We start from the raw sequence: 12,310 nt of genomic DNA, 5'->3' as shown, positions 1-12,310 counted from the left end.
CAGGCTTCAAACTCTGTTCTTCCTGCCCACGATCCTTCTCTGTCAGTGACAACCACCAGTGCTGCCTGTACTGCCTTGGAGAAGGTCACATTATGGTAAGGTGCAGTATCTGCCAGCTTTTCTCCAGCCATATCTGAGAGGGGTGGTAACTTTGTCCCTGTAAACACTTCATGGAGAAGGCCATGAGACCCCAGTCCGTCCCAAGCCATGGAACCCTCCCACCTTGTACATCAGCCTGATTCAGCACGGAGTGTGCCTCCTCCTGCAAAGCTTACGTTTGGTGTGGGAGAATCCACCCTCATAGACCTCATTCCAGGGCCTACTTGGGAAGGTGGGAAACACTCTCATAAGCATGAGACTAAGTCTTCCTGAAAATCTACTTCAGAGAAGTTGAAATTAGTTGTAAGCAAGCGTAGTAGCTCAGCCCATGAGGACTTAGGATATCTTAAGGCCCTGAGGCATGACAAGAAAGCCCACAAACATTGGGTTCCATCGGTTCTGGACCGTGTCCTGTCAGTACTATCATCCACAGGTCCTCCCAAACCCCAGGATCCATCGGCACTGATGAAACCCAGTCACCATCCGATGCCACCCTCCTTGCTAGCTCCAATGATCTGGACAAGCTCAGGCCTCTCCAGTGTGAGGGGGACTCTATCTGTTGCTGCCCCACAGGACATCTTTGCTCTCCCGGTTCCAGAATCCCCTCCTCCATCAAGATTCTCCAAGGAGATAATACCTCCTGCAAGAGGATCCACTGCAGGATGGAGCTTATTACCCCTCCCATAAACTGAATACACCTGCCTTCCAATGATATCGCCTCTGGAACCGGAATCAGCCTTCTTATTCTCAGGAGACTTGGAGCTATCGGGTGAACTGCTCTTCCCTTTCCATACTTATCCTCCTCTACCAAAAAGTCCCGCATAGGCTTGGGAACAACCTTCACCTCAACTAACTCAGAACCACTGATACCCCATGCCATGGGGGCCCATGTGACCATCTGTCAACCCCTCCTACTGGCCGCATTGGGGACCTTGAGACCAGTATCCCCTGCAGAGTTGATCTGATCTGTAGGGAGTCACCGCTTGCCTTCCCTGTAAGGGAACATTTTACCTCTCAATCCAAGAGAGAAGGAAGAATACTTTGAGTCGGTTCTTCCGAAACCATCCGCATCCCCGGACACTTCCCTACCCCTGATGACTTCAGGCAGTTCCAGGACCTTCTCCACAGAGTTTCTGGCGAGCTTCAGATTCCCCTTGAGGAGATCCAGGACTCCTAGCACAAACTCTTGGATATCCTGCATGCCTCCGGACCCAGCAGAATAGCTGTCTCTGTCAATAAAGCTATTCTGGAGCCAGCTAGAATAGTTTGGCACACCCCTGCCACCTGCACTCCTGTCCCCAAAGGAGGAGGAGTATTATGTGCTGGTTAAAGGTGCAGAATTTTGGTTTTCTCACCCAGCTCCCAATTTGTTTGTGGGCCATGCCTTCTCTGAAAAGACCAGACAGAAACACCTTAGGTCTTCTTCCATGGAGAAGGGGGCAAAAGGCCTGAATTTACTGGGAAGAAAGGTCTTATCATCCAGCCTGAAGGTCAGGATAGCCAGTTACCAGGCATTACTGGTTAAATACAAGTTCCTGAACTATGCCAAGTTTGCCGAGTTTACGGACAGCCTTCCACAATAGGACAGAGCTCATTTCTAAGCTATGATAGACGAAGACCAACTAATAGCCAGGGCCACCCTCCAATTGGCAGTTGATGCTGCTGCTATCTCCTCTTCAGCTATATTTACTGCCATTGCTATGTGCAGGGAGTCATGGCTCCATGCATCATGGCTTTCTTTGGAGGTCCAGAATACCATTCAGGACCTCCCCTTTGAATAGCACCTCTTCAACCAGAAGACAGATGAGTCCCTCCATACTCAGAAGGATTCTAGGGTTGCCCTCCAATCACTGGGGATATACGCACCTGATCCTAAGAGGAAGTTTCATTGTCTGTCGGCCAAATTGAGGTATATGGCTCAACACTTCTACTATCAGAGGCCCTATGAACTAACATATAAGAGAGAGAATGTTCAGAAGTCCTGCTTCCCTACCTCCTCCACAACAGGCTTGGCATCTCAGTCTCAGCCATCAGCTCGATGTTATTTTTGACAAGAGCTCGAGAGCCATGCACCACTAAGCCCACCGACTCTAGCACACCATTCAGGGTTTTTCTAGGTCTCTTTTTCAACAGCTGGAGTGCGATAACAATGGGCAAGTGGGTGCTGAATGTCATCCACTCTGGCTATGCGATAGTTTGCATCACTACTTCCCCTGAAACCCTCCTCCCCGTCCCCTTTTAAGGACCACTCTCACAAGAATTGGCTCACACAAGAGGTGGATTCCTAAATGCAGAGAGGAGCAATAGGACATATTCCTCCACAATACCAAGGGAAAGGGTTTTACTCAACCTCCTTCCTAATACCTAAAAAGAAGACCCCGGTCCCCAAGGAGGTAAGAGCTCATTCCATTATGGTGTAAGCAACGACTATAGCATCTCTTGAGGACGCACATCTCCTGGACATTTTGTAAAGTGGCCACTTTAGTAGTTCCATTCACACATTTGCAAGGCATTTTGCCCTGGTGCTGAACTCTTCTGCTGATTCCTCTTTTGGGATGGCAGTACTCCACTCAACCCTATCGTGTGCATCCTCACATCTTTCTCCTACTTAGGTACTGTTTGTCAGTCACCCGCAGTGGAGTACAATAGGGACCATCACTCGACAAAGAAGAGAAGGTTACTTACCTTTAACTGGAGGTCCTTGAAGGTGTGTGATCCCTATCTGTATTCCACTACCTGCCCTCCTTCCTCTCTGCTTCAGATCTTATCTGATTTATGGTAGAGAGAGAACCAGAGAGGCTATATGTCCACCCCACCCTTTATCCTCTCAGTCGGAGGCACCAGGTGAACCAGGGCTCACGCGCCGTCCAAGAGACACGATTTGCAAATTCTCCAGCTCCAGGCGCATGGTATGCATGCATAACCCACAGTGGAATTCAGATAGGGACCACACATCTTGAAGACCCTCCACTTACAGGTAAGTAACCTCCTATTATGGAAGTTGAGCACTTCTAGCAGAGAATACAGCCTAGAGCAGTGTTTCTCAACAACCAGTCCATAGCAGCCTCCTTCCCATTCCCTGAGATTTCCCAGACATAGTTTAGACGGGCAGCAAGCCGGTCCCTGGTATAAATGTTGAGAAATTCTGCTTTAGAGCATGAGTTGTCAATCTGGGGGTTGTAACCATTCAGCCCTTCTCATATTGTTAAATGGGAGGAAGGAAATGGCTAGATTCAAGCTGCGTGGGAGGGGCATTGCAGTACGGAAAAACTTGAGCACCTCTACCCTACTTGACTGAAAAATTCTGATTAAAATCTGAATTGTGTATACCGATTACGTTTGAATGTTCGATTTGCACAGTTTTGGCATTTCTGTAATATCTCTAAAGGAGTTTGCATTTATTGCTCACAACAGATTTGACAGAGTGTAAATACTGGTGCTTTATAGTAAGGGGATAAACTTGTTTGATTAGACAGGAACCCTGGGAAATCCAAACTGTAAATATGTATTGGACAGGTTTAGTATAGATCCTCAGCATTTTATTCCCCTTAATCTTGTTCCAAAAAGAAAATTATATGAAGGAATGAGATATTCACTAAACATGTTTCATTTAGGTGGGAGTTTAGATTACTTGGAATATGAATTCCAATAATGAGAGATACATGTGTAAAGATGGATTTCTTGTGTTAGTTAAGTTGGTCATAGGAACTTTGGGAATATTTTTTTAACATTTATTTATAAATAACTCAACATCTTGTACATGTTAGATGTAAATATGGGCATGCATCAGAGAGTCTTTTAAAGTCAGCTCCTCCTAATACAGATTATTGTAAAATATTTAGGCTATTCTCTCTACATCTACAGTATTAAAATAAGTTGTTCAGTATGCCTGAAGGTAGATGGTCTCCATTCCTTTTTAATTGAAGAATAGCTGTATTCAAATTTTACCTCTCTATAGTTTGACTCATGACTTCTACTGTGAAAACTTTATAATGTAAGCTGACAAATGTTCTAATAGATGGAGAATGGTTTGTAAACTGCCAGAGAAAAAATCGTCCATTGATAGTTGAGGCTGATTGGCCTCACTGATCAGTTCCATTTATCAGTTCTAGGAAGCTAAAAATAAAAGAAGAAAAAAAATTAAAGAGAAAGCATGTAAGAGAAGAAGCACTGAAGTCTGCAAAAGATAGTGTGGAAGAAAATAAAAGGGAAAATAATACATCTAAGTATGATGGTCATAAAGGTACGTGGAAGTTTAAGGTATTTTGTTGTAGAATACGTTTGTATTCTAACATATTCTATCATATAAACAAATGGATATTTTGATTAGCAAAAGTAGTAGTTTTAATGTACCCTCAGTGAATCAAATATGAGTATTATTTTAAGGAAAGGATTATAAATACTGATGTGGAGTGTCCTGTATAGCCATGTTGCTTAATTACTTGATTATTTGTATTACCGTGGTGCATAGGAGCCCTAGCCAATGCACTAAGGGAAGATGTTCAAATACTATAGTGATGAACACTATAGAAGAATCTGTATAGAACAGAATATCTGTTTACATATTTATTGTAGTGCTTACGTCCAAATGCAAATTTATTTACCAAAAATGGTGAGATAAGATGGCTGGCAAGCTTTAATTTAGAATTTAATTTACTTTTCATAGGCTTTGCTGCTAAAATTAGACAATATAGTATTAAATAAAATACTACTATGTTTCACATGAAGCAGTTTACTATTTTGTATGTACTAGCTTCCTTTTGTGGAAAAGATAGTGGATAGTTGCTTTAATTTAATTCTCCTTTGAGAATACGTGTGTAGATTCTCATGTATGGGATGAACACATGCCCTTGGTGCAATCAGAGCACAGTCTTTCCCTTCCCTGCTCCCCTTTGAGACCGTTTTTTCCCTCCAGACAGCATAGAATGAAATAGGGTTAGGAGAGTGGGGGTTAAAAATAATCCGTGGAGAATGTTCCTTAGTTTCATTCTCTGCCACCTCCCTTATCTCCCTTTTGAAACTCTCTTTAGATCTCAGATCTTCTAACTTAGCATAAATAAGTCTCTCAGTTCTTCTACCAGCTCACTTGGTCAGATTGCACCTAGTCAGATTCATCTAGATTTGAAATATGAATTTGTGATGTGTTGCTAAATGTGGACATTGAGTGTTCACAAGTAGTTCAAAAAGTTCTGAAGAGCTGTGAAACTTATGCTCTGAAGTGAGAGAGTTTCTTTGTGGCCCTTTAAGTTCTTTAAAAGGGTTGTGTAATGTATCTCCATCTGTTTAAGAGCTGCCACCTTCTTGTAGTTGGAATCCAGGGCTTGATGAACCTACATTTGAGCCTCTGTATTATCTTTATACTATCTACCCTTTCAACCCATGGTCTTTGTACTGTAACCTCAGATAGGGGAAATCTAAGATTTACTGGCTGGTCCCCCTTATACAGTGTTTCATAAGAGTACTTCCTTCACCAAGTTTCTGACTAGGTGATTTCCAAGTTCCATCTGAATCAATGCATAAATCTGCAGTTATTCTTTCCTGAAACCTCATTCCATGTTGGGGAAACTAGGTTACATATCTTTGGGAGCTTAGGAGTTCAGAGCTATTTAATTAGACCAAACCTGTTCATAAGCCCAGATGAAAGGTGAGGGGGTGCACTCTGTATTATTGTTCTTACAGGTGTGTCTGATCCAAAGGGTTTTAGAGTGTAAAGGGACTAAAGCATTTGTAAGATGAGCTTATCTTATGTAACATAATAAAGGCCTAATCCTTATTTAGTGGATAATTGATTAGCAGTGTATACATAGATGTATAAGCAATATCTATGTAGCTTTTGTAGGCTTGAGTAATTGAGTATAGTTGCTATGAAGTCTGTATAATCTTGTAGAGATAAAAAAAGTAAACAAAGATTCCTGGCAAAAAAATATTAACATTTGGACGTCCTATTATCGACCTTTTGGAGTGTATAAGGAAAACAAGGAAGATCCTTGTCAAATAATAGGATTGATAGTTTTGTTCTTGCTAAAAAGGGAAGCAACGTTCTATGTAACCTGTTGTGTAATTTGAAACATCATGTATGGCAATAAATAATACCAAATAGGAAAGATTTGGGGTAGCCAGTGCATAAAAGGGTGTTGATAAAAGATATGTAATATTGTGCATAAAATCATGTCATGACCTAAAGTCTCTATATCTATGACAGTCTATACTACAGTAAAACACCCATGGCAGGCCCGGGATTAGTAGAAATTCAATTAGCGGACCCTAGGTTTGTTAACCTAGAGCTTGAGTGTCTCACTGCATTATTTGGGTCCGAGTCTAATAACCCATATCCCAGATTTCCTAGCACCCTCATAAAATGTGGCCTCTCTCGCTGTTTGTTCATTCATGGTGCAATGTGGGAAAACTTGACTGTCCAGAGGACAAAGAAAATCAACCTATAGGAGGATAGTGGGTTTTTTTGACAGACTCCGGAGCATGAGTGCACTGAGGCGGTCTACACTGCAAAGCAATTGGGCTCGAAACCTGGTGTCCAAGCTTGGTTCAGGCTCTGATCCTCCACCCCTGTAGGGTCTTAGGATCCTGCTCTGAGCTCTGCATTAGCGCTCTTTGTGTGTAGACTGAAGAGGGTTAGGCTTGGGCCTGAGTTTGAGCCCTGCTCTTACATTGCAGTGTAGACATGCCCTATCTGAAAATAGTCAATTCACTGACCTGCTACCTTCCACCTGATCACTGGGGTGTAGCATCTTGTATTTATGCAAATGAAACCTGGTTCTTAGCGCTAAGAACTCAGTGTACGCAGTGGTTTTGTCTGCCTAAGCAGTGGATCTGTCTGCTTTTTTTGGATTTGTGAGGTAATCTGTGGACCTATTGAATCAGTCCTGAAATATCCTTACATAGGGTATTCTCCAACAGGTCTAAGTGATCATCACCAGCATGTCTCAGATATGTATCACAGATGTGTAAGGCTGCTATCTGAAGCTCAGTTCGTACATGCACACAGCCATTACTTTAGACTTGGGTAGGTCTGGTCCCAAATTTGGGAGAGAGCACTTCAGTCTTTTTTAAAATGATCTTTAGCCAGTCTCTCATGTGGCAGTCTGTTAGAGACAGTTCTTGAAGGAGAAGGAAAGATTACTTTCTAGTGACTGTAGTTCTCACATTTGCCACCCATCTTTTCTTCATTGTCTTTTGCAAAGACTTTCAGGCAGGGATAAGGCCAAGGTTCCATATATACCGTTAAAACATAATGTTCAGATGCATGCATCCACATTGGTCACTGCTGCTCTGGAGAGTTCCATCTAGGCACGCAGGGTGCATATGCATTCCATGTGGTGGTAATTTGAAGCTAAAATTACTGGTAGTTAAAATTTTCTTTCTAATATTAATTGAGGAAGACAAATGGTTTGCGCCTTTTGTAAATCAGTTTCTGATGCATCTAAAATTCAATTACCAGTATGAGAAATTCTGTTAGTCTATAGCAAGTACAAGTAGAACCCCTTGTAGCCAAATCTGAGTTCCAGTTCACACGATAGACATTTAAAAAATGTAATAAAGTTGATCTATAGTTTGGGGTTGATTCTGTTTTGCAGTTCTAAACTGACATAACAATCTTGCTTTATTTTGTTATAGGTTCTGTTCAGAGGTTCTTATTTGCTAGTGATAGAGTCCTGCAGCATATTTTGCAGAACATTGAACAGATAAAAACTGGTGTACATGACACTTCCAAACTTCTAAGTGAACTACTTTCTTGGTGGGTAATAAGCGAGGAGGATTACAGCATGTGTTCTACAAGTAGCAGTACATCAAATGAAGTGATGGAGCAGCTCATAAGTCATTTAATTCAGAAGAAGAATAGAGTAAACACAAGAATTTTTGTCCATGTGCTGAGTGAGCTTGAAGAAGTGGATCCCAAATTACATGAGTGGATAAAAGATCTTAACAGTTTTGGTAGGTCATACTTCATATAACTGTAAGATGACTTAATTTGCAGATGAAATTATAAAATTAAGCATGCTTTCCACCTTCCTTTTTCTCCATTTACTGGAAAGTAAGTCTGTAGTATGCTATCATGAGGTGCCATGTTTATCTCTGGTTTCACATGGAATTTGTTCAGTTTACAAATTAAACGATGGCTAAAAGATCCCTAGTAGCCTGCTCTGCATTCTTAACCAAGGATCTTAAAGTCAAGCTTTGTTCTTTCTGACTTGTGGTGTAATCCTCAATCATATATTCTGCGGCAGAAATTCTGCCTTCAGTTACACCTAGGCAACCCCACTTGGCTCTGCAGTGCCGTCAAAAGCACTAAAAGAACCTGTCACTGAAGTGGTAAGATGTTTTCTTAATGCAAACAAGATGCATCTGAGTAGTAAAGTGGCATTTTAAGTCACTTTCCAGAGTAGCATTGCTATTTTAAGTATTGCACTTCATAGAATTAAACACTGTTCTGTCTATAGCTAATTAAGTTCCTAAAATGAAGGTGGTTTAAATGGCAGATACATTGATTTGAAATATTGGACTCTTTGCAACTGATTTGTATGGGACTTTGCCAGTAGGAGAGGATCAGATGTGAAGAATCCATCTCTTTAAAATCCAGAAAGGAGAAGGCAGTCTATAAAATAGGGATAAATCTAAACATTTTCTACAAAGTAACTATTTATTATCTTGGCCATAGAAATTGGAATGCTAATCTTCTGTTTAGCTGACTACAGTTTGAAGAAGTCAGCTTCTAATCTTTTTGGTAATGTTGCCCTGCTATAGAGCTTTAATTGGTTTATTGTTTGATTAAAATGTAGGGTGTATGTTACAAGTAAAGTGCGGTAAGATATGTAATCAATGCCAAAAACGGGATAAAATCAGTTTTTAAAAATTGGATTCCATTACCTGCACTTCGACAGGCAATTGACACATTTATGAAATTGATAGTAGAGTAAAAAAATTGATTTTTTTGGAACCTGTTCTGATTGTTTGCACTTTTCAAGGCTACAGTATATATCTTCAATTTTGGCAACGTTACATCTGGTTTTGGAGGAAACTGTTCTGTAGCAGATGTCAAACACTCAGCCCTAAATTGGAATAACCGAAGTCCTAAATTGAATATATTAACTGATGTTAACTTTTTTCATTTCAGGTTTGGAAGCCACAAAGATCTTTTTCTCTCGTTATGGAGATATTGTTAAAGAGCTTGACCTTAGCTTTATAACCTTTCTATGGAATGAGAAGTATGGCAGTAAATTAGGCATTGTGTTGACCAGCTTTGAAGATAATGAAATACTTAAGTGTTTCTATGAAGCATCACTGAATGAAACTCGATGTGTAATATGGCTATTAGAGGATAATAGAGAGAAATTTCCATCTCTGCATCAAGCTTTAGATGAATTCTTCGATAAAATGGGTAAATGTATACAGCTTATTTCCTTTATAAGTGCCCTCTTGTGCCTGCCTTTACTCTGCATCTATGTTATTGTGGATTATCCTAGGAAAGTGGTGACACTGTAATTTAAATGTTGCAATCTTGGGATAGTATTAGCCTCTCCGATAAATTGCATATTGGATCTTCTGAGTTCCATATTGAAGACTGAACAGTCTAAAGAGACAGGAGCATGTGAAAAAGAACGCAGCTAGTACAATTCAGAGTTATTTAAATAAAATGAAACTAATAATTAGCATTATTTATATTGTAATGCTGTCCTGTAGTAGCTTCAATTATGAACAGCTATTTTTAAGGGATTACTTTGATTCCCGATGATAAATGTTATTAAAATGTTTGGTTATGCATATGTAAAGATTTTACCCATGTATTTCAAAAATTGGAAATACAAAATGCAGCGTACAGCAGGTTTTACTTTGACTTGTTTAGAACTTAGAATTTTTATCTGCTGCAGTTATCAAGGCTGTGTGAGAATGAGAGATACCATGTTCCACTTTTAGGTCCCAATCCTACAAAGACATATGCAGGGGCTTACCCTTAATTATATATATAGTTACAGTAAAACCAGTGCTTAACTCTAACCATGTGCATGTGTCTTAGCAGGAATGAAATTTTAGAGAATAACTTTTTTTATTCTGGGGGATATTTTAAAGATTAAAAATTTTTATCCCCAAAATCTCATAATTTACAGAATCTAATATTTTGTGTACTATACAGCTTTCTTTTTTTAATTAATTTAATATTTTTCTTTCAATAGATGTTCCTTGCATTATATTAAAGAAGCAGGAAAATGAAGAAATTTCTGTAAGTTTTTTAAATAATTAATTGAAAAATGAATAAATACATGCTCAACAGTAAACCATCACAGTGGACACAAAGTATAATGAAGATGCATGCTCACTTCCTGTTTTTTAAGGGGACTTGCAAAATAGAAAGTGAAAATGGTATACTTCTAGTTTTTGTTTTGTTTTGAAGGCCTGAAAGGTTTGCAAAACAATCTGCAGTTAGAAAAAAGGAGAAGTATTGTGAATATCAAGTCTTCCTTGGTTTTTGAAGCAGCACTCCTTAGAAGACTGGAGAATAAGTATGGGAGCTTTCTCAGCTCTCAATTATGGAGTTGGGGGAGATTTGGAATCTTTGAATAGACAGATTTTCTCCAAGTGTCCATCAGGAGATTGAATTAAATAGATATTAACAAAACTGTGAAACAGTCAGGCTAATGATCCTTTTTCTCTTTCATTTGCTCAGGTTTTAGTCTTTTGTCACTGTGATGACATCCTATAGTTTTGCATTCATAAACGATTGAAGCAAGACCCCAATATTTGTAATTTAAAAAACAAGCATAAAAAACCTTTAACAGGAATTGGGGAGACTGGGCTGGCGGGTGGGGGTGGAAGGTGAGTTTAAAGCCTTAACGAAGTGAACAAAGAACTTTTGTTTTTTTTTCTTTTCTTCCTTTTTTTTTTTTTTTTTTTTAAATCTTTCAGCACAGCATTACATTTGCTTGCATTTTGCCAAACAATTTTTCTTCTGTTTTCTCTTTATTGGGGGTGGGGAGGAATCCAGCTATCTATGACTTTGTTTTACAAGGAAAAATGTGACTTGGCAAATGTAATTCTCCCCCCCCCCATTTATTTAGTTTGCTAGAGGGCTTTAGAAACAGTACTTAATACTAATGTGTGGTTTCGATGTGAAAAGTATCACTGTAAAAATAGCATGGTGGTGGTGGGTCAGATAAATTTACCACTTTACGGGTAAAAGACAGTTGTTGGATTTTTGTTTTTGTTTTTGTTTTTTTTCTTTCTAACTGCCAACTTTGAATCCGAAATTGAACTGAGGGTCTTTTTGCATGTGTGTTATTTATAGTAACATTGACAACAATCAGCATTAACTCTGACCACTTCACGTAGTATACACTTCAAAATAGTAAGTGACAGGGAAAGAACCCAACTTGACTATCAGATCTTAAGTTGAGCTTGCATAATTGCAAAAATTATTTTTTATTAAGAACCTCAGCATATTTGCTCAGGTCATTTGAGACAAACTGAGAACTACACATTGACATTTTTACAGTCACTTCTCAGAGTACAACTATGATTTTAAAAAAATACTTAAAGCCTTCTTTGCTGTCCATCATTCTGAATCATACCTTACTAGTTTGCTACCATACAACTTTAGTAATATCTTTGTACCAAGTGGAATAACAGAATCTGCATTTGTCAATGGTGCTCATGTGTTTGAAGCATTCTGGTTGAAAATTTGTCTATTCTGCTTACTAATTAGTCCACCTATGCACTACAATTGACTTCTGATACACAGAATGGGTGTTTTGACAAGGTTAATTAATGCAATTGTCAATGGAATGTAGAACCATGTGCTATCTTCCAGTTTCAGGGAAATATAAACGTTGTTGTATTAAAATATTTGTGTTTTTGGTGTATTATTTATATACAAAAGTAAGCTAATGACATAAGATCACTACAGTTTGCCACAAATAATTGTTGTCGTTGGAAACTAGACATCAATGTTAAACATAAATTGAGAAGACAAATATCTTATTAGAGAAAAATTGGAGAGGAAATAATCTTTCAGTCAGTTCAGTTCACAGTTCCTGTTAACAATATGTGAAGATAATTCCTAATTCCCTCCTTCACTTATTACATAGAAGTATGTTTCATGTGAACAAGATGGTCAACAGTTGCCCTCTTTCTGATGCTTATTCCCTACATGAAGTTGTGGTGTTTGTGACATCACAGTGTACGGTTACAGAAGTTGTCACAG

The 12,310-nt window shown here is 39.2% G+C and overlaps 1 protein-coding gene across 3 annotated transcripts in view; it reads left to right on the top strand.

Annotated features, from left to right (window-relative positions):
- TTC3 (tetratricopeptide repeat domain 3) overlaps positions 1-12,310 on the top strand; it is a 131,330-nt gene that overhangs the window by 79,690 nt on the left and 39,330 nt on the right. For all 3 annotated transcript variants that reach the window (XM_073360973.1, XM_073360955.1, XM_073360964.1), the window contains 4 exons: positions 4,206-4,342; positions 7,732-8,049; positions 9,230-9,493; positions 10,287-10,333. In XM_073360973.1, the coding sequence (XP_073217074.1) occupies positions 4,206-4,342; positions 7,732-8,049; positions 9,230-9,493; positions 10,287-10,333 (766 nt within the window). The remainder of the gene's footprint in view (positions 1-4,205; positions 4,343-7,731; positions 8,050-9,229; positions 9,494-10,286; positions 10,334-12,310) is intronic.

The sequence above is a fragment of the Lepidochelys kempii genome, chromosome 1 (genome assembly GCF_965140265.1).
Source record: "Lepidochelys kempii isolate rLepKem1 chromosome 1, rLepKem1.hap2, whole genome shotgun sequence".
Lineage (NCBI taxonomy): Eukaryota > Metazoa > Chordata > Testudines > Cheloniidae > Lepidochelys > Lepidochelys kempii.
This window is presented reverse-complemented; position numbering and strand designations above follow the sequence as displayed.